Genomic DNA, 26,866 nt, shown 5'->3' with positions numbered 1-26,866 from the left:
AGATTTGTGAAACAGAAAGTTTTATAGTTATGGATTAAGCTCAGTTAACATTTCAGAACCACTATTAAAGAAATAAAAGGGGAAACTTCAGGGTAAATGGGCAGCTAATATTTAAAAAACAAAACATTCATTTGTTTTTCCACTTATTTCTAGAAACTCATTCAATAATCAAAATTTTTCTTGAGTGCCTACCATGAGCAAGGTACTTTAGAATACACCTGTGAAACAAAACTGACCAAATTCCTGCCTTCGTGGAGCTCACAGTATAATGGAGGAAGACAGATAACAACTTCTGTAAACATTTACATCAAACAGTGACAAATGAAGAAAATTAGAGTAAGCTAAGGGGGACAGAAAGTGAAGAGGAATTAAAAAGCCTCTTGATGAAAGTGAAAGAGGAGAGTGAAAAAGTTGGCTTAAAGCTCAACATTCAGAAAACGAAGATCATGGCATCTGGTCCCATCACTTCATGGGAAATAGATGGGGAAACAGTGGAAACAGTGTCAGACTTTATTTTGGGGAGCTCCAAAATCACTGCAGATGGTAATTGCAGCCATGAAATTAAAAGACGCTTACTCCTTGGAAGTAAAGTTATGACCAACCTAGATAGCATATTCAAAAGCAGAGACATTACTTTGCCAACAAAAGTCTGTCTAGTCAAGGCTATGGTTTTTCCAGTGGTCATGTATGGATGTTGGACTGTGAAGAAAGCTGAGCGCCAAAGAACTGATGCTTTTGAACTGTGGTGTTGGAGAAGACTCTTGAGAGTCCCTTGGACTGCAAGGAGATCCAACCAGTCCATTCTGAAAGAGATCAGTCCTGGGATTTCTTTGGAAGGAATGATGCTAAAGCTGAAACTCCAATACTTTGGCCACCTCATGTGAAGAGTTGACTCATTGGGAAAGACTTTGATGCTGGGAGGGACTGGGGGCAGGAGGAGAAGGGGACGACAGATGAGATGGCTGGATGGCATCACCGACTCAATGGATGTGAGTCTGAGTGAACTCCGGGAGTTGGTGATGGACAGGGAGGCTTGGCATGCTGCAATTCATGGGGTCACAAAAAGACAGACACGACTGAGCAACTGAACTGAACTGAAGGGGGACAGAGAGCACTGTTAGGAGTAGGGTTAATTTATATTAACAACCCCTTGGTTGTTATGACCGTATCATCCTTATGACCAAGGAAGGCCTCACTGAGAAGCTGACAAGGAAGTTAGGTAATACACCATACATTCATAAAGAGGAAGGGAGTTCCAGGAAGATGAGAAAGGGCCCAAAGGCCTAGAGGAGACAGTGGGCTTGGTGTGTACAAGAAACAACAATTAGGCAAGTGTAGCTGAAGTACAGTGACTCAGGAAAGTGACAGGAGATGAGCCCAGTGGTACCAGAACACTGAGAGTTTACATCATTCTGAATTAGATAAGAAACCATTACAGAGTTTTGAACAGAGAAATGCCATGAGCTGTGTTTTCAGAGAATTACTATGTGGTTATGTGGTAACTAGACCACAGACAAGAAGAGTTAAAGCAGGAAAGCCAGTTAGGAGGTCATGTGTTAGACCAGGAGAGGCAGAATGACTTCCTGGACTGGGAGGATGAGAGTAGTGAAAGAGATACTAGCAGTAAGATTCAAGATATACTTTAAAGAAACAGCCCATAAGACCTGTAAGGAGAAAAGTGAAAGATGACGCCAAGATTCTGGCCTGAGCAACTAAGAAGTGGGTCTGGTTTACTAAGATGAGGAAGACAGCAGAAAGAGGAAGTAGGAGGGAGAGATATCAGGAGGTCAGTTTTGGATAAGTTAAATTTGAGATGCCATTAAACATCTAAGTGGACATACTGAGTAAGACCAAAAAATAAGGTTAGAACACTTACTATAAGTTAAAAATACACAGATTTCCAATGAATGCTTAGGCCTTGCCTTTTGGTGCTATTAATATGAGGCCTATCCTAACCAATAGATTTCCCTCATGCTGCTTTTACTGAATGGTTCACAAACCTACTGAAAAGGTTTTTAGAAGGGACCTACAACTGGGTCTTTCAAATCATTTCATAAACATTTCTGTTTAATTAAGTGTTTAAAGTGTACAAAGGTTTAAGATAAAAAATTGTTTTATTTAGAGGTTTTTATTTTAATCCACCTTAACTCAAAACTTTCTCATGCACTTTTTTAGACTCCCTCATAGCACCAAACTCATTATAAAACTGGTTGTTTCTGAAATATCACATCAGTCAGGCCAACAGGATATGGCAGTTCAAGCAACAGGATTGATAGGAGACAAAGAAAGAATTACTGAATTTACAATAGCTAAAAAAATTTCACCAGGAAGTGACAAACACTGACAGAATCAGGTAACACAGGTATCATTTAATAAAAACCAACAAATATTGATCTATAAAATAGGAAATTATATTTAAGAAATAAAGATATTTCTTAATTTTTTTAAGATGTTTCTTAAATACTAGAATTCAGACTAACTTTACTGAACAATCCAGTAAATATGTAAGTGTTCTCAATCTTTAAAATACCATTTTATCTTTTCATTTTAATAGACTATAATAAATTGGTTTAAATCTTACATAAATCTTGATTCATAGAAATGTATGAAATTATTTCTCCTTGGATAATTTTCCCATTTATTTTAAAATTTCTAACCTGCAAAGAGGGTTTTACCAGTCAGCATTTCAGCAAAGATGCAGCCTGCAGCCCACATGTCAATGGCTTTAGTATAATTATTAGGAGAAAGTAAAAGACGTGGAGATCTGTACCATTTAGTAACCAATCCTTCAGAAAGATGACCCTGAAAAAGAAACAAAAATATACTTTTTACTTTAGCTGAATAACAGTACATAAAACATGATTCATTAAAGCACCCTTAATCTAAAAACAAACTGTAACTGTAAAATCCTTAAACAGTACTGGTGGTTTCTATGCCTTTTTTCAAGGCTCTTGCACTTCTGAGGCTGTATGGAGATTAAACTCCCCCTGTAACATATCATCTATAACATGATATTCTCATGAAGTATTCTGACCAAAGAATACTATAAGAATTTAGTGTTAACTCTAGGGCACATATTCACAACAGGTTTGAGAAGAGAAGCTATTTATCACTTCAAGTCAACAATGAAGTAGGTATGCTTTAAATCAATGAGAGAAAAGTCAGGAAAGAGTACCAAAGGTGAGCTATTCATAAAGCAATACGAACCTCCTTACTGACAACCCAGGGGATGTGGCTATACTGCACACGCCATTCCTAATCAATTTCACTACTTTTAATTTATGAAGTATTTGACAAAAACAGTTAAATATATGTTGCCTTGTTTCACTCTAAAAATAATGCTGAGAAAATATGAAGGTAGATATTAACACTCAGGTTAAGGAGTCTGCAGGTCATATAGTTTAGCTGGATGTAGAAATGGAACTCAATTTTAGATAGTGTAACTCCTAGTTCAGTGTTCTATCCACAATACTTCACTGTTATCCATAAAGATGTGGTCATCCATTTCATTTTGGTACTCAATTTTGATCCTGAAGTTTTTTTAAAGTTAAGTTATACTCAATGTGAGATGATACATGCAAATACCAAGATGTGTCTTAGATGTGTGCTATGGGAAGCCAAGCAAGCAGGCTTCCCAGGGATGGTTTATACCAAAACAGCTCCATTTTTACATTTTAAACATCACAGTCCCATATATGATTTCATTTGAAAACTAAAAAACTAAAACTAAAGAGTTCAGCTCAAAAAATGTCATTAATTTCCTATACAAAAGCAAATTTTATTTAAGGCAAAGTTACTATGAATTCTTCTGCCTATTCTTATTGCCTACTTTATGTTTGTGCAAATTTAGATTTCAAACTAAGTTTGCTAAACAAAGCATAACAGAAGAGTATATCCAAACAAACAAAAAAAAGTAAAAACTGAAACAGCAACCTTCTGCCCTAAACACATGATATATCCTACTTTTAAGTAAGAGAGAGTTTCAGTTATTACAAATAACCAGAATTTGTATTTAACTAGGATCCCGTTCCACCTTCACTTCAAACACAGGGAGACTGTGAATGGAAAAAAGGTAGTATGCAAAGTTTAATACAATTAACTACAAATTCTGCCACAACACACAAAGGAAATTACAAGCACCCGTTTCTGATGATGTGTATCAATTTAGAGGTCTGCCTCAACTGACTTTCCACATACCTTATGGGAATAATGGGGATCCATGATCCGTGCAAGACCAAAGTCACCTATCTTCAGCACCAAGTCTTCAGTATTAATGAAAAGATTAGCTGGTTTGAGATCTCTGTGCAGCACGTTTGCTGAGTGAATGTATTTGAGCCCACGCAGCAGCTGATACATGAAAAGCCTGGCGTGCTCTTCCAGTAAAGGGCCCTGCTCCAGCACATTAGCCAAGTCTGTCTCCATGTATTCCTGAACAATGTAAACACTGCTCAGTTCGGTAAGAGAGCCCACGTCATCCGTTAACTGGCTTCCACTAGGACCAAGAATTTCAAACACCTTCACAATGTTATCGTGGTCAAGTCTTCTAATAATTTTGATTTCGCGTAGAGCATGTTTGACACTCTGGGGATCAGTAAGGACAATTTTCTTGATGGCTACTCTTTTGTCACAGTCATTGTCTACAGCAGAAAAAACCAAGCCATTGCCTCCACAACCCAATGGTTTTAAGTCCATATACCTAGAGCCCAGATCAAAACCATGAATGTTCATGAGACTTTCAAATTTCTCTGCCATTTTTAAACCCTTACTATTGGCTTTTCCTTTCAAATTGTTGAACTTGTGTGAACAAGGAATAAAACTGGCATCAAAAGGAAAGATCTTTTAAAAAGGGAGAAAAAAATAATTCTGCGTCCACAGCAAGATGGTTTCTTGATGCTCATTGCATATGCCAACCAGGCCTGTTGAGTTCCCCTTAGATTTAAAGCTCAAAAAGCTCTACTCATACTGAGAATTAAAAAGATTGCAGTACTCATAGTTCAAGAAAGGGACAGCAACTCTGCAGACATTTAAAGAAAACACTCAAGAAACTCAAACGGAATGAAATGACATACTATGCACTCAGATTTACTGTGCTGAAGGATTTAACATTTAACAAAAATGTGAATAAATATGCACACAACAGGCTTCTATGAACATTCTCCTCACAGTGCAGATACATTCAGTGTTGGACTGGTCCTGAGCAGCATCATTCTAAGGTGCTGGTAAGCGCTATTTCCGTTTTGCTTCTTTTCTTCCTCTGTTGCTGTATATTTCAACAGGAAGCCCTGGCGGCTGTTGGTTAACAGAAGATGTCTTTTGTTAGTGATCAGGTGGCTCCAGCTCACCACAATCACAATCAAAGCTACCGTCCATCTTACTCTGATACAACCTGGAGGATGAGAAAAAAGAAGGAAAAGAGTCACCACTGCAGGAAATGCTCTTTTAATCAACTTTATAAAATGACACAAACTGGGCATTTAGCTATAAGCTACCACTGGTGGTGTATTAAACTTACATACATCACTAAATGGAAAGCTTACCCTCAATCAAAAATAGCTACCTATGTTATAAGCAATTCACATGTGTTGACTCAGGCTCCAGACCTCACCATACTAGATTCTTTGTATTATCTAGGTCATTAGGCTGTATAATTTCTTAAATGCCAATGAGCAAAGGAAAAGTTCATAATATTTTTACAGAATTCTTTAGAATTTTTCAGTAAAGCATTTGCAACATTTTTCTAAAAATACATACATAATATCTTAAAGTGTTAGTTCATTAAAGGGCATGTTTATTTATTAACTCTGCCTGACAGAGTTAATGCCTGACAATACCTAATGAACAAAAATGTAGCAGTACAAATAAGAAATTTGCCAAATATGCTCTTAAACTTACAAGGTGAACTTCGTAAGTTCACTTACAAAGGGGTGAACTTAAACAGTGAATTAACCTATGAATAAAGCCTATGAAATGTTTAACTTCACTGATGATCAAAAATATCAAATTACTTCATGAAGATGATATTTCAGATTGGAAAAATAGTTTGAATGAAGTGTCTCAACTGCAAATATCAAGTCTGGAGAGGAATGTAGAAAAACAGGAACTTTCCTACAAAAATGGTGAGAGTTTACAAGGGACAGTTAGGGAGTTTGGGATTGATACGTATACAAAATGTTATAATTAAAATGGATAACCAACAAGAACCTACTGTACAGCACAGAGAACTCTGCTCAACATTATGTGGCAGCCAGGATAGGAGGGGAGAGTTTAGGGGAGAATGGATACATGTACATGTATGGCTGAATCCCTTTGCTGTCTACCTTAAACTATCACATCATTATTAATCAGTTATAGTCCAATTTAAAATAAAAAGTTAATAAAAAATTAAAACAAAATAAAGTTATCATAAAATATTGGGAAAGAGTAAGAACATCAAAAAACAATTTGGCATTAAGTAGATACATAAGTAAATAAATAAATATCATACCTATGACTTGGCAATTTTTCTTCAAGGAAAATTCCCTAGATAAGTGCTTGCAAATGGATATACAGATGTTCACTTTTTTTTTTTTTGGAATAGCAAAATAACAAAAACAGCCTAAACTTTCAACAATAAGAATAAATGAGTTATAGTCATACAGTGAACTACTATATAATAGTAAAAATGAAGATGGCAGAAATCATCAAATATATACTAAATTTAAAAAGCAAACTGCATACAGAAACACGCATGCTGCAACTAGTTATAGCAGGTGGATAAACATGCAAAATAAAGCTATTTTAAGGTACATTCAGATGTAGCAAAAGTATAAAAACATAAGATTGATAAATAACAAATTAAAGATAATAATCACCTTAGGAATGAAGGAAGAAACAAGAATGGGGCGGGGGGATTACACAGCATGCTTCAACCAATCTTTAATGTGTTATTTTTTAAAAAACAACTGAAGTATGACAAATTATTAGAATGTTATAGAGTTAGGTAGAATGTAAATGAAGAGTTCATATTACAGGCGGAAACATAGGCAGACAAAAAGCAAAACACACATTAGATGGCAATAAGTGGTATGGAAAAATAAAATAGAAAAAAGAGACAAAGAGGGTAGTGAGGAAATGCCTCTCTGATAAGGTGTTACTGGAGCAAAGCTCTAAGGGAGGAAGTAAGGAGGTGGGTGGGCCTTAAGGATGTTATGTGGAAGTAACTGTTATAGACAGAGGGGGCTCCAATATAAAATAAAAAGTTTTAAAACATCAAAATAAATTTATCATAAAATATTGGAAAAAAGTAAAAACATCAAAAAGCTATTAGGCATAAATAAATACACTAAGATGAGCATTTGTTTCATGTTCCAAAAGCAACTAGGAGACCAATGCAGTAGCTCATTTAAACATATTAATACATGCCTATAAGCATGTAATACAGCCTAGACCCTTAAACGAAAAGGCTTCCTGGTGCTGACTTTTGACCTTAAAGCTAGTATAGGTGCATATACAATGCTATTTTCTCAATGAGTCTGAAAGGACTGGAAATAGGACAGCTGCAATAATCCTTGGTTCAAAGAGCTAATTATAATTATTTAAAGGCAGGAGAAACTTTTATCAGTGAATGAAATAAAGCTGTCCATTCTGAACCTGAAGACATGACAACTTGCAATCACCTTCAGGTGTGGCTTAAGAACTGCTAGGACCAAACACATCAGCTATTTCACAGTGGTGAAGCTTCTATACAACAGAGGAATCTACCTTATTTCCCTGTCTGCTTCATTCATATTTCTATATACTTCACATGTGGAAATATATGATCCTGAAAAATAAGGTAACAGCATATGCTTCAATCTGAGCAAATCTTCAATTCTGAGAGATCCATAAATACGAAAAATAACTGTGTGAGAGAGAAACTGATAATACGAATAACTCAGAAACTAAGTAGATAAATGACCCCTCTTGCCCTGATGTAGACAATTCCTTAAAGATCAATCAAGTTTTAAGTTTTTGATAAATGCACATTTTTATGTCTGTTTAACAGACTTGACATAATACTAAAACCTCTAAGTACTCTCATAAGCTTCTAGTTCACTAACACAGCAATCAGAGACAAGCAGAAATAACGCTTCGCTAAAACACCACCACTCTCATTCACGAGAAAAGTATCACAGTAGAAACTCCATTCAGAGGATGAATTGCAGACTCAAGACCTCCATCCATATCGGGCCCCTTTCAATCTCAGTGAGATCAAGAAGCATTACAGACCAGAAACAAATGTAAGGATGAGAATGCCCTTTCGGAAATCTCAAAGACACTGGTCATCATTTACAGGGGTAAAGAATGGGTAAAAATTCATTTCAGGGAAGGTAAGAGCTTATGCCTAGGCTGAGAGCTACAGAGTTCTCATTACAGACTCAGATGATGCCTATACTGAAAGCCTTGAGCAAACTTTACAGAAATATGAGACCACAATCTCAAGAATGTAATATTTATCAACTAAACTGTAATTCCACCAGACAGTGAGGACTGTACCAATAAAAAAAACTGGGATGGGGGAGTGGCAGAGGAAAGGTTGGGGAGTGCTTGCCTGTATAGTCGCCTCACTGCTCTGTGAGTAGTAGTCTTCAAAGTCCTTCAATATCTGTTAGACCAAAAGCTTTTTAGCACCTTTTCATCCAGGAGCTTGAAAAGTAAGCCCACCTTAATCAGTAAGTTGGAGGTAACGCCATACCTCTGTATGATAAAGTGGATCTAGTAAATGCTTCCAATTCAGTGCCCTCCATTCAGCAAGTATTTGCAAATTGTGTTATGTACTTGTCAGCATCCTAAGCACTGCAGATAAAATGGTAAGTAAAAATAGGCTTGACCCCTGCCCTCATGAAGTTTATAGTACAGCTGGAAACAAACAACAATAGGAAAAAAGGGAATGCAGAAGGGAAAAAGCAGTACAGGATGCTGTGAGAGCCTAGACACTGGGTGATCTGACCTAATTAGAGCAGTCAGGATATGCGCCTCTGGAAGCCATAAAAAGCCAAAGGCCTCCCATGCTCCTCCTTACTGACTATGAAAACAGCTTCTTCCTTATCACTATGACCCTTACAGCAGTTACATTTCAAATCCTGATCTTGTCCAATCACCTCCATCTTTCACATCCACCAAGCAGTCATCGGGCATGCAACTGCAACTAAACTGGATCAGCAGATTACTGGTCAGTGCATCCTCCATCTACCTCAACAACCTCTAGAAATGTCTCATTTATACCATTTTCTCCACCATCTATCATGTTTAACTTCATAAAAGCAAAGTTCAAGGCTCAGACTCAAGATGTGCAGTTCTCCTTCCTTTTGCACTTTCTACACACTTCAAGGAAAGAAAGGGAAAACCAAGCCAGGACAGTAACTTTAAAATGACCCTTCCCACCACCTTTTTAATTTCTATGTCTCCAAATGTTTCCCATTCCTACTAATCTGAGTGCTGATACTGTGTTGCTTGGAGAGAGATCACTGGTTAAGTTTTAATTAGCTAAGTTGATGTTGCTTTGTTTTTAACAATTTGGTAAATAACAATGAAGGGCAGAGAATGATTTATAAGAATGAAGCTGGCTCTTTGGTCTTCTTTTAGTGATTCACCATAACATGGAAGTAAAAGCTCTCTGTATAGCCAGGCTGAGTACCAGCTTCCAACATTTACAAGATAGTTCCCTGAAACTACATTAGCCACAAATGTTGCCTCGAGCTTTTTCTTCCCTAAATTGCCTCCTGCTTTCTGTCACTTAGCTCACTCCATCACCAAGAGAAATGCAGGTACTCTAAGTCAGGCCTAAGTGTATGAAGTCATAAAACACAAAAGAAAGAAATAAAAAAGACAGTAGAATAACTTCACTTTGCTTTCATGCATTGGAGAAGGAAATGGCAACCCACTCCAGTGTTCTTGCCTGGAGAATCCCAGGGACGGGGGAGCCTGGTGGGCTGCCGTCTATGGGGTCGCACAGAGTCGAACACAACTGAAGTGACTTAGCAGCAGCAGCAGCCTCATTTCCACATTCTACAGAAATTCGATTTTCTTTCCCTTCTTACCCATGAACAACTTGGTCAGTGTCAGCAAGTACAAGTTTGAGGTGAGGGCCTTAAATATAAAGGTTACTTGCCTGATATTCCCTTCCATCTTCTATTCTGCTGCTTCTCAGGTTAAATGCTGACTTGGGTCATCTGGCCTGATCACACTCACTCACTCACTTACCCCCACCCCTCACCAGCTCTTGCCTATTTAGCTCTTCTCCAGGGTCAACCAAGTAACCTGAGTTAACTGGCATTCAGCCAGCCTCACATCTCAGCCAAAGCTCAGTTACTTTTGGAGAGAAGGGAAAGGTTGAGCTCTACTTACATTCACCTAGGACTGTTTCCTAACCCTGGCACAGAGAGGTGTTGTTATAGCAAATTCACCCTTCCCTAAGATCATGTTCTCAAGCTCTCATCAAAGCTACTAAGCTTCTAGGGCAGAGAAAGCCAAAGACTACAGCTTAACTGCTTGCTTATAGGCATTCCTGACAAAGCTCTTACTCCTAATGCAGGGTAGCCCACAGTTATCAGGGACCCCTCTCAGGATTTGGGCCTCAAGGAGGTCCGAAGTGCAAACCAGTGTCAGTGAATCATCTCAGGAACTCTGTGTGAGAGGGAGGACCTTAACACTTAAGCATCAAAGCCTAAGGGGCTTTTGCCTGCTATCAGTAACTGCCATTAGCTACAGAGACAGACTTTCAAAGATGGATGCTTACATAGCTTCTAACAAAGTAACCAGTTTTTTAAAAACTTCTCTTCTAGTCCTAACTTCTGTTCTTAAATTGTCTGAACCTTTGCCTAAATGCATTTTAACATTAGGGACTTCAACCATTTAAAAGGCCATTATAAGATAAACGTCATATGTTTATTTTGATGCTCATATCTAGTTGCTATTTACTCTAGGTACTCACATTGGAATATCAGAACTTTACAGATTAGATAAACTAGTCACACGATCTCTAAAGTGAAAGTGAAGTCGCTCAGTCGTGTCCGACTCTTAGCGACCCCATGGACTGCAGCCCACCAAGCTCCTCCGTCCATGGGATTTTCCAGGCAAGAGTACTGGAGTGGGGTGCCATTGCCTCCTCCGTTAACAGCGGCTAGGCATACCCTTCCAATTCTAAAAGTCTATGACCTATGAAAGCACAGTACAAGTTTTCTAACCTGACTAGGTTTTGCTCCCACTTAATATACTAGGACGCCCAGAATGGTGGAACTGTGATTGAAATTGCTATAAAATTAACATTAAACATTTAACATAAAACATTAAACACAATCCCATCTACAAATTTATGGCTGGAAAATTTAAAATAATTATAATAACCCTTCAACCCCTTCCTATCTTCCTCCTGTCAGAGCCGTCATTTCTAAGACTCTTCTCCTAACCAATGGCAAGGAAACACTGGGGCAAATATATAAGCAGAAGACACTTGGGCAGCCTTCTTCTTCAAGTACCTTTGGAAATCTAACGATTCCAACTAAACAAAAATGAATACAAATTTCTATAGTAGTTGAGAGACAACTTATACAGTGTTACAGTAACAAATAACCCCCAAACCTCAGTGAGTAAAAAGACCTTTTAAATCTGGCTCATGCAACAAGTGAAACAGCTGTTATCCAAACTCCTGAAGGAGCTATACCACCTCTATCACAGCCACTCAATGTGCCAGAGGGAAAGAAATGAGAATATCTCACTGATATGTAACGTCGTGCGTGCTCAGTCATGTCCAACTGCTCACAACTCCATGGACTGTAGCCCGCCAGGCTCTTCTGTCTTAAGGATTATCCTGGCAAGAATACTGAAGTGGGCTGCCATGTCCTCCAGGGGATCTTCCTGACCCAGGGATGGAACCCGCATCTCCTGTACTGGGAGGCAGGATCTTTACCACTGATCCACCTGGGCCGCCCCACTGATTCGTAAACCTTCATCCAACAAATCATACACTTCACTTCTACTCATATTTTACTGACCAAAGCAGGTCACATGGTGGCACCAACTTCAAGGCAGTAGGGAAATGCCATCCCAAAATGGCCCAGAAGCAGTTTTTAAGAGCTTTCACTGTTTGTTTCAATTCTTCCATCCATCCACTACATTTTTATTCAACAAAACCTTGAGTGCTTATCAAATGCCAGGCACTGTCTTAGGCATTAAGGTATAGAAGGCATCAAATTGGTTAAAAAAAAAAAAAGCCTCATGGAGCACGTACTCCTAGAGCATTGTATTCCACTGCAGTAGATTCCATTGTAGTAGACTTCTCTCTGTCCACTAGGCTTGCTTTCTCTTTTCCATAGCATTTTCCTTCCTTTGTCTTTTGCCATCCATCCCCAATCTCATTTAATCTACCCTCTAATCTTCAAATCCTCTAATCTTCATTTTCTAGGGCACCACTCCCTTCCCCCTTGCTGCAGTTCTATTTTTAAAGGTTTGGGACTAAGTACCTTTACTGACATTTTCTGAGCATAGTTCCTGATGGCAGGCACCTTAAACACTACTGAATGAATTAATGTAAATAACATATTCTACTTGGTAGGAGAAAGCTTTGGAGAACACAAGCTCTACCCTCAATTTTTTCAGAATTTGATCACATTCTGACCTACCATGTGGGAACATCGGTGATGACTCCAGATACGGTGCTTTCCTTTCCAGGCATTAGCTCAGGAGCCTCACCCTATGGTGAACATATAGGTCTGCCAACACACGAAGAAAGCAATTGATTTCAACCCAGTTGGACTGGAGAAACAGAAAAACGTTAGCTGTTATAGCTCCTAGTTTGTTTTGCTGAGGTAGTGGAGAGGGACTGCACCACTGAAGCAGTGCCCTATATAACCAGATGAGCAGGACTCTGTAAAAAGTCCTGCTAGCTTAGCAAGTAGGTATTGTGAAGATATGGAAGATCATGCCAGTACTCTCTGATTGTACTGTTCTTTATCCCATGTTAGGAGAATCTGAAAGCACCACAGCTTTCCAGACTGGCATCAAATACAACAGCTGTTATTTCTGAGCTAACCCTGGTGAGGGTCTGAAGAAGGTCCCACTGCTCAAGGCCACATAAAACATGTCTGGACCCCCACCAAATGGAGACAATCACATGCTTATTTAAGAGTGTGCCCAATTTTTAAAAAAAATTATTCAGAATGGCATATAGCTTTTCTGGAATATCTTTTCTCCTTTGTTTCTCATTTTCTCCAAACCTAAACAAGAAAGCTTGTAAGATAGAAAATAGTGTAAGTAGGAACTTGCCTGATGGTCAAGTGGTTAAGCATCCACCTTCCAATGCAGGGGACATAGGTTTAATCCCTGGTCCCAGAAGATTTCACATGCTATGGAGCAATGAAGCCCAGGCATCATAACAATTGAGCCTGAGTTCTAGAGACTGTGAGCCACAACGAAGACCCTATGTGATGCAACTAAGACCTGATGCGGCCAAATTAAAAAAAAAATAGCATAAGTCTCTTATCAGAGTCACATGACAGTTTGATACTGCTGAAAACTTCTCATCTGATGTCACCAACCCCATATTAAAAACAAAGAAGCATGAACTAAAGTGATCTGAAGTTTAGTCCAGGATCTGTGGCGAAACTAGCTTTGTAATCAAAGCCTCTCATATTACTATGTCTCAGTTCCTCATCAGGAAAATGATGTAGCTAAACTCCATGATTTCTACAATCTCTTCCAGCTCCAAAATATTTTAAGTTTAGTGAAAAACTCAGGATTTCCACTTCTGATTAAAATGCAGAAAGTTGCAAGATACCATTACTCTCTTCCGATAAACCATGATAAACTGAGTAAGCTGCTGCTGCTGCTGCTAAGTCACTTCAGTTGTGTCCGACTCTGTGCAACCCCATAGACCAGGCTCCCCCATCCCTGGGATTCTCCAGGCAAGAACATGGGAGTGGGTTGCCATTTCCTTCTCCAACACACGAAAGTGAAAAGTGAAAGTGAAGTCGCTCAGTCGTGTCTGACTCTTAGCTACAGAACTGTAATTAAGAAATACACCTGAAAGCTAAGGATGCAAAGAACTCTAAACCCTAGAAAATATCAAGCCCTTCCTAACACAAGAGATCATGGTTATTCTCATTTCTCATAAAGTTGCAAGAGAACAAGATATTTTCCACTAACAGGACGAAGAAGAAGCCAGTCAAATTTATAAACAATGATATTTGCCGCACGCGGGTTCAGGTAACAGATTAGAATTCAGAGGAAGCCCAGTTACAAGCCCTACCTGCCAATCCTTCCCCACGGGTCTTCACTGAGAGTACAAGTCTGAAGCCAAGTCAGAAAAGCTGAGAGAAAACCTCATGAAGCATATGGGCATCCATTTTGTCCAAGACAGATGCCCCTCTCAAGGTGGAGGTCAAGACAGGAAGTATGAGATAAATCCCTCAAAGGCACTCTTGAGTATAAGGCAAATATTCTTCCTAAGAAAATGGGCAAAAACCTGATGTAAAGAAAACCGGAGGTGGTACTGGAAATCAAAGAAAATGTCCAAGCAATCCAAAGAGCCAGCAGCAAGGCTGAAAAGTAGTTCAGAAAGCTGACATGATTTACAAAGCTGACAGGGCAGAAGTATGTGATGAGACAATGGGCAAAAACTTCCCCAAACTGATAAAGACATCAACTCACAGACCTGGAAGGTCAATGAACTGCAAGCAGGATAAATACAAAGAAAAATCTAGGCACATGATAAACTGTTGAAAGTTAGAGAGCGGGAAGGTCAAGAGCAACTCTTAAAAGCAACTATGAAAGAGAAAAAAGTATATACTAGGGAAAAACAATAGGAACAAAGGCAGACAAACACAAAAGCTAAAGACAACAGAACATCATCTCTCAAGTGTCGAAAGAAACAACCAGCCCAGAAGTCTAAATCGAGGGAAACATACTTCAAAAAGGACAAAACAAAAACATTTTCAAAGAGAAAAAAATGAAAAGAATTTGTCCAACAGATCCCCATTACAAGAAACGCTAAAAGAAGTTTGTTATCATGAAGATGAACCAAATGGAAGATCTACAGAAAGCATAAATAATTGGAAAAAGCAAAAAGCCTTAAAAAAAAAAACAACCCAATCCACACGTTTAAATGTCTTTAAGAGACTATTGATTGTTTAAAGCAAAAGTAGTAATGTATTGGGGTTACAGCATATGTAGAAGTAAAACATAAGAGCACAGTGTGTTTCAAGAGGGTGACCTGAATCATGCGGTCTTAAGGTTTGCAGTGTTAGTGAAGTAGTTTATACTGTTTAAATAGACTGTGAAAATAAACTGTGAAAAATAGACTGAAAAAAATAAAAAGGCTCAGGGGTCATCCTTAAACACCTTCTCCCTTTTTGGTCATCTGTCGTTGCTGTATGTGCTGTTTTAGTCAAGAGTCGTGTTCGACTCCTTTGCGACCCCACGGACTGTAGCCTGCCAGGCTCCTCTGTCCATGGAATTTTCCAGGCAAGAATACTGGACTGGGTTGCCACTTCCTTCTGCAGGGGACCTTCCTGACCCAGGGATCAAATCCACATCTCGTGCATTTCCTGCATTGGCAGGTGTATTCTTTACCACTTAGCCACCTGGAAAGTTCCTTTTTGGTCATTATGTTTACTTAATAATATCCCATCAAGGGGAGTGAAGGGAAAGAAAAAGAGAAAACTAAAATCACCAATTGTAAGTAATGATTCATTTTGCTAGGCAGTTTTTGTGTAATTTTTACATCAATAATGATACAAACTAATACATTAGCATTTAAATACCACAGATTCACTGACACTTTCAAAGAAGATAAAAATTTACCATGTTACACAAGACAAAGACACATATTTTATTATTTTTCCCACATATTTTAATTGAAATAATTTTTAGAGGCTCTACTTTATAACTTAAAAGTATACAGTTTTTAAGAATTTAAGAACTACATTATGGAATACAGTTCAAAAAGTTTTAACTTGAGGATATAAATAACATTATCTGGTACATATTTATCTTACATTATCAGCTTTTATAAAAGCAATTAATGAAAAAATTTGTATTATAAAGGAAATCACAGCACTGAACATGAGAATAGATTTTTTTTAATACAGAACAACAGAAAGCCTAAGAATGTATTATATATGAAGCATACTACTCTTACACTAAATCCTCCTAACAACACTGCAAAATGGGTCCTGAGATTTTTAGAGAATTTAAATAATGCATTAAAAGTCACACACACTGAGAGCCAGAATTTGAACTTCAGGTTTCAGTCCAAAGCCCATGATCTTCTTTCTAATAGTAATGTAATTTATTGACAAGTACACTGTACCTTTCTTCCCAACCCTAGTGTTTCTTATAGACAGGACATTCTTCCGCATAACCAGAATACAATCATCAAAATCAGAAAATTGACACTGGCATAGTATTACCACCTAATACTCAGATCCCATTTAAGTTTTTGCAACTGTACCAATAATGTACAGAGAGCTAAAAAACTCAGTTCAGAATCATGTTACAATGACTACAATGCAATCTTTAACATATTTTTCCCTTCAGAAATTTAAGGGAGCCAAACATTTTATAGGTGCACAAAAATTTACTGAGCACTTGGCATGTGTCAAGCAGTGTTCTATGGCACAGTGGAGAATAAGACAATTAAGGTTCTTCTGCTTCCAAACAGTTTACACTCTAATGAGAAAAGACCAACAAGTAAGTATAACTTCAGGTTTGGCCAAGTGCTCTGATGGAGTGGCTTGGAAATGGCCATCTAAAATGCTGCAACCCGAATAGTAAACGGAAGCAGCACTACTAAGAGATGGAACAAGAGGATCCCAAACAGAGGGGAAAGAAATACAATCTAGATCAGGATGTAACTTGGAATTTTGGAGGAAAAGAAAAGAAGCCAGTGTACTGACGGTGTCCTTAGTAAAGGGAGCAGGGAGTGATGCGAAAAAGAGGCACGATTCTGAATTTTATAACTAAGAAAGCTATTGAAGAATTTTAAGCAGACAACTGGCATGGTTGCATTTCCATGTTTCCAAGATAATTCTAGCTACTGGGAGGAGAATGCACTGAAGAAGATGGTCAAGTGAAAGGAGAGACCAGTTAAAAGCTATTTCAGCAGGCCACATGAGATAACGGCGACTGAGACCAGGCTGGTAGAAATGAGGAAGAAAACCAGGACAACCCGAATATTCTGGAGACCAAGAAAACCTGGCGATGGATTGGATATGGTGGATGATACAGGGAAACATAGGTTTTAAGCATAACTCCTAGGTGCCAATTACTGAGATGGGGAGACTGGAATAACACTATAAGAGAAGGAGTTCTATTTTGGACACGTTAAGTCTATTCAGGTGAGATATTTAAACCAGAAACATATATTTGATAATTATTCACATGTAGATAGTGCTTTATTGACTATGCCAAAGCCTTTGACTGTGTGGATCACAATAAACTGTGGAAAATTCTTCAAGAGATGGGAATACCAGACCACCTGACCTGCCTCTTGAGAAACCTGTATGCAGGTCAGGAAGCAACAGTTCGAACTGGACATGGAACAACAGACTGGTTCCAAATAGGAAAAGGACAACGTCAAAGGTGTATATTGTCACCCTGCTTATTTAACTTATATGCAGAGTACGTCATGAGAAACGCTGGGCTGGAAGAAACACAAGCTGGAATCAAGATTGCCGGGAGAAATATCAATCACCTCAGATATGCTGATGACACCACCCTTATGGCAGAAAGTGAAGAGGAACTAAAAAGCTTCTTGATGAAAGTGAAAGAGGAGAGTGAGAAAGTTGGCTTGAAGCTCAACATTCAGAAAATGAAGATCATGACATCTGGTCCCATCACTTCATGGGAAATAGATCACTGCAGATGGTGACTGCAGCCATGAAATTAAAAGATGCTTACTCTTTGGAAGGAAAGTTATGACCAACCTAGACAGCATATTGAAAAGCAGAGACATTACTTTGCCAACAAAGGTCCGTCTAGTCAAGGCCATGGTTTTTCCAGTGGTCATGTATGGATGTGAGAGTTGGACTGTGAAGAAAGCTGAGCGCCGAAGAATTGATGCTTTTGAACTGTGGTGTTGGAGAAGACTCCTGAGAATCCCTTGGACTGCAAGGAGATCCAACCAGTCCATTCTGAAGGAGATCAGCCCTGGGTGTTCTTTGGAAGGAATGATGCTAAAGCTGAAACTCCAGTAATTTGGCCACCTCGTGCTAAGAGTTGACTCACTGGAAAAGACTCTGATGCTGGGAGGGATTGGGGGCAGGAGGAGAAGGGGACGACAGAGGATGAGATGGTTAGATGGCATCACCGACTCAGTTGACATGGGTTTGGGTAGACTCTGGGAGTTGGTGATGGACAGGGAGGCCTGGCGTGCTGCAATTCATGGGGTCTCAAAGAGTCACACACGACTGAGCGACTGAACTGAATGAACTGAGATAGTATTTTAAAAACTAAATTGAATGAGACTATCTATGGACAGAACTAAGAGAAGAGGAAGAAAGTCCAGGACCAACCTCTGTGTGCTTAGTCGCTCAGTCGTGTCCAACTCTTTGCAACCCCAAAGACTGAAGCCCATCAGGCTCCTCTGCCCATGGGGTTTCTCCAGACAAGAATACTGGAGTGGTTTGCCATGCCCTCCTCCAGGGGGATCTTCCCAACCCAGGAATCGAACCTAGGTTTCCTACACTGCAGGTGGATTCTTTTTTTTTTTTTTTCAAGGAGAATCTGAAAATAACTCAAGGCTTTTATTATTATTATTTCCCCATATGGAAGCAACACACTCATCATTGCCCACCCCAAAGCAACAGAAGTGATTAGAGACACAGGCCTTCAAAGCTGAGACACCCGGGTACAGCCAAGGCCTTTAAACAGCACCAAAGATAGACACACACACAGTTTCTGGTCAGATATGGCCTGCTTTGGCCCTTGACCTTCGACAATGCTGCTGCCAAGTCGCCTGTGTCGTGTCCGACTCTGGGTGACCCCATGGACTGCAGCCTACCAGGCTTCTCCGTCCATGGGATTCTCCAGGCAAGAACACTGGAGTGGGTTGCCATTTCCTTCTCCATGCAGGTGGATTCTTTACCAGCTGAGCTACCAGGGAAGCCCAGACCAACCTCTGGGATATGCCAATACTTAGAGGCAGGAGAGGAGAGAGAAGCCTGTTAATGTATGACAAGGTGTGAAGTAGGAAGAGAACAAAAATATGTGTCTCATAAACTAAGAGAAGCAGGTGAATAGGCAGGAAACTGTTAACAATACTGAATGCTGCTATAAGATCCTTTAAGATGGATTTGGTAAATGGTATCGCTGGTAACCTTGACTTAAGAGTACTTTCAGTGGTGAGATGGTGACACAAGTCTGGAGTTGAAGAACAAAGCAAAGTGGAAGGAGAACACAAAGATAGTTCTTGAAAATATGCTTCAAAGTAGACTAGAGAAATGAGGCAATAGCTAGAAGAGAAAAATGTGGAATCAGGAGAGGGTTTGTAAGAGATTTCTACTCTATATCTACACTGTCCAGTACAGAAGCCAATAGCTACACAAGGATACCAAGCAAGTAAAATATAATTAGCATGACTAAGGAACTGATAATTTTTGTTTAAATAGCCAAATGTGGCTAGTGGCTACTGTATAGCTCTACAGCACATCTGTATATCAATAAAGATACCTGGTTCGATCCCTAGGTCAAGAAGATCCCCGGAGAAAGGATTGGCTATCCACTGCAGTATTCTTGCCTAGATAATTCCAAGAACAGAGGAGCCTGGAGAGCTACAGCCCATGGGGTTGCAAAGAGTTGGATTGGTACTTTTACTTTTCACTTTTTCAAAGACAGTCCAATAGAAGGGGCAAAATTCATGAGGCAGGCAAGAGACGAGTCCTTAAGAAGCTAAGAGAACGGGACTCCCCTGGTGGTCCAGTGGTTAAGACTTCACTTTCTAATGCAGGGGGTGATGCTTCGATCCCTGGTCAGGGAGCTATGATCCCACATACCTCTTGGCCAGAAAACCAAAAGGTGAAACAGAAGCAATATTGTAACAAGTTCAATAAAGACTTTAAAAATGGTTCACATCAAAAAAATATTTAAAAAAAAAAGATCAAGAGAAGGAATTTAGAGCACAAGTGGAGGAATGTACTAGGGATATACATGAATGAAGCAAGGCAAGAAGTCATGTAATTGGTGGGAACCAACAAGATTTAAAATCAGAATCTTAAACATAAAACTAAATACAGGCTGTAAGAAGCTGAGAACAAGGGAAAGGGAAGGTAATTCAAATTTACTGAGTGTCCATTAAGTGCCAGGCATTTTCTGAGTGGGGATTCTTTGGTGGCTCAGCAGTAAAGAATCACCTACAGTACAAGAGAAGTGGGAGATGTGGGTCTGATCCCTGGGTCAGGAAGCTCCCCTGGAGAAGGAAATGGCAACTCACTCCAGTATTCTTGACCAGAAAATTCCATGGACAGAGGAGAATGGAGGGCTACCAGTCTATGGGTTCACAAAGAATCGGACATGACTGAGTACACACACACATTTTCTAAGTAAAAAACTATTTCTGTTACTCAGAACCACCACCTTTTAAGTCTCATTTTACAAACAAGAGCACTGCTCCAAAAGATAAAGCAAGTTCACCAAAATCATGCAAGATTTGGACACAGGTCACTCTGACTTACTCTAGGGTTACAATCTTCCCACTGCATAAGGTGGAAGGTTAAGAACCACTCAATGTTTCTACACCTGGAAATAACACAAGAAAAGGCAGATCAATCTGGCAGCTATCGACAACTGCCAAAAAACCTGGAGATATTATGCCAGAGGCAAAAACTGTCCCCTCAATGCTACCCATAAGATAATTAAGGAACACTTACTTAACAGGTTATTTATTTTAAATATTTACGTACTTGGCCAAACCAGATCTTAGTTACAGCCTTTGGGATTTTCAGTTGTGACATGCATACTCTTAGTTGGGGCATGTGGGATCTCGTTCCCTGACTAGGGATTGAACTAAGGCCCCTGCATTGGGAGTGTGGAGTCTCAGCCACTGGACCACCAGGAAGTCCCTAACAGTTTATTTTTAATATTTTTAAATCCAAGTGTTTGAGACAAATGGGGAAATAGATATTCTTGCAGCTTAGATTCGGAGAAGGCAATGGCACCCCACTCCAGTACTCTTGCCTGGAAAATCCCATGGATTGAGGAGCCTGGAAGGCTGCAGTCCATGGGGTCGCTAAGAGTCGGACACGACTGAGCAACTTCACTTTCACTTTTCACTTTCATGCATTAGAGAAGGAAATGGCAACCCACTCCAGTGTTCTTGCTTGGAGAATCCCAGGGACGGGGGAGCCTGGTGGGCTGCCGTCTATGGGGTCGCACAGAGTCGGACACAACTGAAGTGACTTAGCAGGAGCAGCAGCTTAGATTATCTACACTATTGAACACAGGAGTATATCAGAAAATTGGCATTGCTTTATAATAACTACTAAACTAATACCTAGGCATTTTAGGGATGTAGGTAGTTAGAAACCTACCATCACTCCAACTTGTAAATTAGGAGGAAATTATTAAATTAAGTTTAAGTGAAGTGAAGTTGCTCAGTCCTGTCCGACTTTGTTGTGACCTCATGGACTGTTGCCTGCAAGGCTCCTCCATCCATGGGATTTTCCAGGCAAGAATACTGGAGTGGGTTGCCATTTCCTTCTCCAGGTGATCTTCCCAACCAAGGGATCGAACCTGGGTCTCCCACATTGCAGGCAGACTCTTGACCATCTGAGCCATCAGGGAATCCCAAATTAAGCCTAATCAGTTATTAAATTACAGCTCAAATAATTTTAAACTTAATGTGGGCAAAGATCATCTAAATATGTGCTGTCCAATACAGTAGCCACTAACTCCATGCAGCGAAGAATAAATTAATTAGAAATACATATAATTAAAAATTCAGTTCCTTGGGTATACTAGCCACCTGTCAAATGCTCAACTGTCATGTGGCTAGTGATTATCTCACTGGACAACACAGAGTAAAATACTAATACTTCTATCATCACAGAAAGTTCTACTGGACAGTGATTAGATTCTCAATCTTCCTTTTGATGTTTTTTAGGAGGGTCAATGGAAAGAGCAACTCAGAAGACCTGAGTTTTCCAAATCAGTCACTAACCAGCGGAGCAACTTATGTATGCATCACTTAGCAGTGTTGCCAGAAATGAACATGGGTTTGAATCACTTGAGAATCTAGTTAAACTGTAGCTTCTAAATAAGTCTTGAGATGGGGTCAGGATTCTGCATTTAATTCCCAAATGATGCTAATACTACTGGTCCAGAAATCACCCTGTACCAAGATTTTAGATCACTCTGGGCCTCAGTTTCTTGAGCAGTCAAATGATGTACCTGGGGGAAGATAAAATGTCCATGACTCCTCCGTAAAAACTAACATTTTATAGTTTTATGGTTGTACAGAATTAAATGCACATAGATTTCTCACATTCTGAAGAGACAGTATCTTTCCTGAAATAAATTTTTTTCCCTATGAAAAAGACATCAAATTTAAATGAAAATCAATGGGAAAATGTCGTTTGCTACAATCTCTGTATACTTTTTCAGAAATGGATTTAAAAGGTAGACATGTTATGTAAGATAAACCTTTTAAAAAGTATCAAAGGGGATACACTACACTTTCCAAATATGCAGTTCAGAAGGAAAAAAAACACTGGTGGATTCTGCCCATGCCACTATTACTTTAAAGGAATCAGTTCCACATGAAAAGCAACTCCCAAGGGGAAAAAAACCCAGTAACTACAATAACATTTTTGTTTTTGTAAAGTCTCAATCAGGACTGAGCAATAAAACCAACCAAAATCTCCGTATCTCTAGCAGGCTATAGGGTAACGTTAAGAGTCCACAAAACAGGCTAAAGGAGCTGACAGTGGGAAGCCAACAACGCTACAAAGAATTTACTATTGAGGCATGTTCTATTTTAACAGGGGCCCTAAAGTAACACAGAATTCAAGTGGGCAATGCAAACACAGAACTGGAAAGCAACAGGGAGGCTCATCATCATTTCATAAGTCAATACCTCATAGAAGGAAGACAGACTAACACAACCAGTTTATAAATTCTGAATTAAGCATGACAGGTAATTACCTACATTCTTAAAACACAAACACACACTGGAAATACACGTTCAACCTCTAAAAGGCTTTTGAAAGTCTTTAATACTTTCTACTTGTATTTTTATATTTACTTTAGTAGGAAGTATATTTTAAAGTTTTAACTAAACTTTATTAAAGTTCCCCTATATAAATCATGCAATGTTCTTCCAAAATCTCTTCAAAGATTTAATTCACATTAATACACTTTACTGCCCACAAAACCATTCAAATAAATCACTGAGAAGATACACAAAGAAAAATATGAGAATGGCGAGTTTTTCTTCTCACTTTTAAAACACATTGTTATTCTCAATCCCCATTTTTCTCAATCTTATTTTAGGCCAACCTGCTAAACAATGGCTTTCTACAATCAGTCAAAATATTTTATTACCAAATTTCAATGTAAACCTTAAATTTGGAACTATACAATCAGCTCATCTAAGAAAAGGACTGATGAAAAAATAGTGCCTATAACAATACCTATTTTAACTTTTAAATTATTATATATTATAGTCTATTAAATTAATATAGATTAGAAAAAAGGAGAAAGCACTATATATAATTCCACCAGAGTGAAATGCTCATGTTCAGAGCTTTATCTGATTAAACACTGCTGTAGTTTTACAACACAAACTAATTTCTAGATAGTACAAAGTTAACTTTTACATTACCAATGGAAACAAAAAGGTTAATTTCTATCTATACCATAAAAGTACTATCTGTAAAAAATCCATAAGAAACCTCTCTCATCAATAGCCAAGGAACTGCTGTGGCACTGGCCAAAAAGTTCCCTCCGGTTTTCACCTAACATTTTACAGGAAAACCCAAATGTACTTTTTGGCCAACCCATAGGATCAAATATTTCATTGCCCCAACTGACTAGCAATTAATTTTACCTTTCTTTTCAACAAATGTTACCAAATTCCACCTGCAGGATATAAGATATCCCTTTAAAATGCAATTTCAGAAGCCATTACTTTTTTAGAGAATCTGTGGCTCCTCTGTGTGATAGAGAATTATAATGTAGACAGGAGCATTTTAGCCTATCATTAAAAAAAAAAAATAGTGTATAAAAAAAAAGGGCCACGTAGCAGTCCGTGGGCAGGATGAGTCATCACCCAACTCAAAACTTGCAGCACTTCGAAGCTTCCTCCTACCCGACCCCATCCCCTTCAGCAATGTACCCTGAGTCAGCAAACCTTACTATTTTCTCAGTTATGAATTCTCACGATGTTTAAACGAACTTATGCAAAATGCTGCAACACTTTTAGTACTAACATTTGTCATTAGAACACGTACTTTTTCTATCGCAAAATTAACTGATCTTCAAATCAATCTTCTCTGGATTCTTTCTTAATCACAGAAAGTAGCAAACATTTTTAATCCTCTTTTGCAAATAACTGAACTACAAAATATGGTCATAAAGGTTTTTATAAATAATCCTCCATTTCCCAGAGCTCTTTTTCTAACAGTAATTCTTAGGTGATTGAAACACCTCGTGCTCAAATCTGGTATATTTCCTAGACGACTGCAATTCTTGAATTCAGGACACCAATAAGCAATTTTACAAGTTTCACAAGGCAATTCTTACTCAGTGATGTAGCACATATATGTGAAAGGACTCTGCTCCTTGGCACATAGCAAGCCCTTCCTAAACATGTCTGAACAACTACCCATTCAAGAAATGTAAAGCCTCTGCCACCGATTACCAAGCATATTTCAAACATAAGTATCTGACATTCTAAGAAGAAACTCTAGAGGCAATTTCCTTTCAGAGCCCACTCCTGTTTGATCCCTTCAATCTTCTAATTAGACTACTCTTTCCATTTCAGTTCCCCAACGTTCAAGAGAGAGGATGCGTCCAATCAGAGCTTTAAAAAATAACAAGGCTAGACGACTCAAACAATCGGAAAAGTACTCTGAAGCTGTTATCGCTCTATTTTGTCCCCTGTTACTTTTTCTTTCCTTTGATAAATCATCTTGTATCTGTAAAAAAAAAAAAACAAAACAAAACTCAGACTGACTTTGGAGGGCATTTTTAGCGATGAAGGAAAAGAACACTAATTGTGCTGCAAATGCAGTACCTCACGTTAGTGGACCTTTCCCAATGAGCGAGCAAAGGTAGAAATAAAAAGGAAAGGAATCGAAAAGATCCTGCTTCGGAACGCTCCCACCTAACACCTGAACCAGTCTTACCAATCAAGGAACAAAAAGCGGCCAAAAAAATCCTTGCTTTTCAACGAACCTCACCAAGTCAGAGAAAAATGCACCGAGAAGCGAGGAAGCTCTTTTTCAGTGAACCGACAAAACAAGTTTTCATTTGGGGACTTTCAAGGACCACCCCCGCTGCGCGTCCCGAACGCAGCTCAGACAAGGCTGTAGTAAAGGAAGGGGGAAGAAATTAGGAATTCCGATTTGGAGGAGTTTTTCTGTACCTCCTTAGCGGCCAGATTCAACTCGGGCAGAGGACTTCGGGGCTCCGCGCCGAGTCGAGTGACCGGCGCGCTACGCAATGTGCCGAGTGCACTGGGAGACTTTGCCCGGCCGGAGTCAGCTGAGGCCGAGTCACCGGAGTCGGATGGGGGAGGAGACGCGGGAGCATTTCGAAAGGCGGCGTGCCAGGAAGGCTAGACTCCGCGCCACCTCACGCGGCTGGGGCGGGTCACCCCTCCCGGCCGCCGCCCCGCGTCAGCCCGCCGCCGGCCGGGCCGGGTTTCGAACCTGCGGAGCCAGACGTAAGCGGTCGGGAGGCAGCCAGCAAGCCGGGCCCGAGGCGGGCGCGCACTGCTGGGCCCGGCACCCCGGCCCGCGAGGGGCGTGCCGGGTGGGAGGGGCGCGCCGGCCGCTCTGCCGGCCCCACGCGGGGACCCCGGCCCGCCGCCGGCGGCCCGCGGGAGGACGCGCCGGCCAGGCCCAAGAGAGCGAGCCGGCGGGCGGGCCGAGGGCGGGCGGGAGAAGGAACAAAAGCGCCTTTGTTGAGCGACGGCCGCCGGAGGGTCACACACAATGGAGGAGAGAGCCGGCTCAGCCACCGGGCCCGCCGCGGCGCCCTCCTGAGCTGCCCCGGCGGCGCGCCCCGCACACGCACACACATATACCTACCGGACTTCTCCGACTCATCGAGGGAGTGCGGGGCCCACGGACAGCCCCCCAGTGTCGGCTCAGGTCTCCGGCTGTGCTGGCGGCAGCGGCGTCTCCGAGGCTCTCGCTTTGCCGCAGTCGCCGCCATGTAACCCCGACCCGCGAGAGAGGGCGAGGAAGAGGGGGCGGAGGCTCTGGAGCCACGCCCCCGTACGTCACAGGCTCACTCCACGGGTTCCCCCGCCCCCGCCCGGCCCAGCGCGCCGGCACGCGCCGGAATTTCCAACGCCCGTGACTGGGCTCCTCGCGCCGCGGGGGCGGCAAGAGAAGCACGCGGGCTTGTCCCCAGCCTCCGGTCGGATGCGCTGGGCTGGGCTAGGGAGCTGGCAAGGAGGTGAACAGACAGGCACTCTTCGCTCTGCTACTTGACCCAGGGTTAGAGCACATAGTGGTCAAACTCTTTGTGAGCGTTTACTGCGCACCTACTACGTGCATGGGACTGGACGACCTAGAGGAACAGGACTTCCCCATCCCCTGGGAATTAGGAAGCTGGACCCGAAGATGGATGGACTAGAAGGCAACAGCCAAGGAACAAGGCAAACGCGTTAAAGGTCAAGTGCTAAGAC

At 40.4% G+C, this 26,866-nt stretch overlaps 1 protein-coding gene across 3 annotated transcripts in view; it reads right to left on the bottom strand.

The window, feature by feature from the left end:
- MAPK6 (mitogen-activated protein kinase 6) overlaps positions 1-26,400 on the bottom strand; it is a 34,320-nt gene extending 7,920 nt beyond the window's left edge. Inside the window, exons 1-3 of one of the 3 annotated variants that reach the window (XM_005900456.3) lie at positions 26,262-26,400; positions 4,198-5,386; positions 2,658-2,802 (exon numbers count right to left, since the gene is read on the bottom strand). In XM_005900456.3, coding sequence (XP_005900518.1) covers positions 2,658-2,802; positions 4,198-4,752 — 700 coding nt within the window. In that variant the 5' untranslated portion in view covers positions 4,753-5,386; positions 26,262-26,400. Of the gene's footprint in view, positions 1-2,657; positions 2,803-4,197; positions 5,387-12,638; positions 12,662-25,594; positions 25,733-26,261 lie in introns of those variants that run through there. The other 2 variants (XM_070377903.1, XM_070377904.1) reach the window with 2 other exon arrangements.
- Positions 26,401-26,866: the final 466 nt, after the last annotated feature.

Source organism: Bos mutus, chromosome 10, assembly GCF_027580195.1.
Source record: "Bos mutus isolate GX-2022 chromosome 10, NWIPB_WYAK_1.1, whole genome shotgun sequence".
NCBI classification, from domain to species: Eukaryota; Metazoa; Chordata; class Mammalia; order Artiodactyla; family Bovidae; genus Bos; species Bos mutus.
The sequence above is the reverse complement of the archived record's forward strand: the minus strand, read 5'-3'. Positions and strand labels throughout refer to the sequence as shown.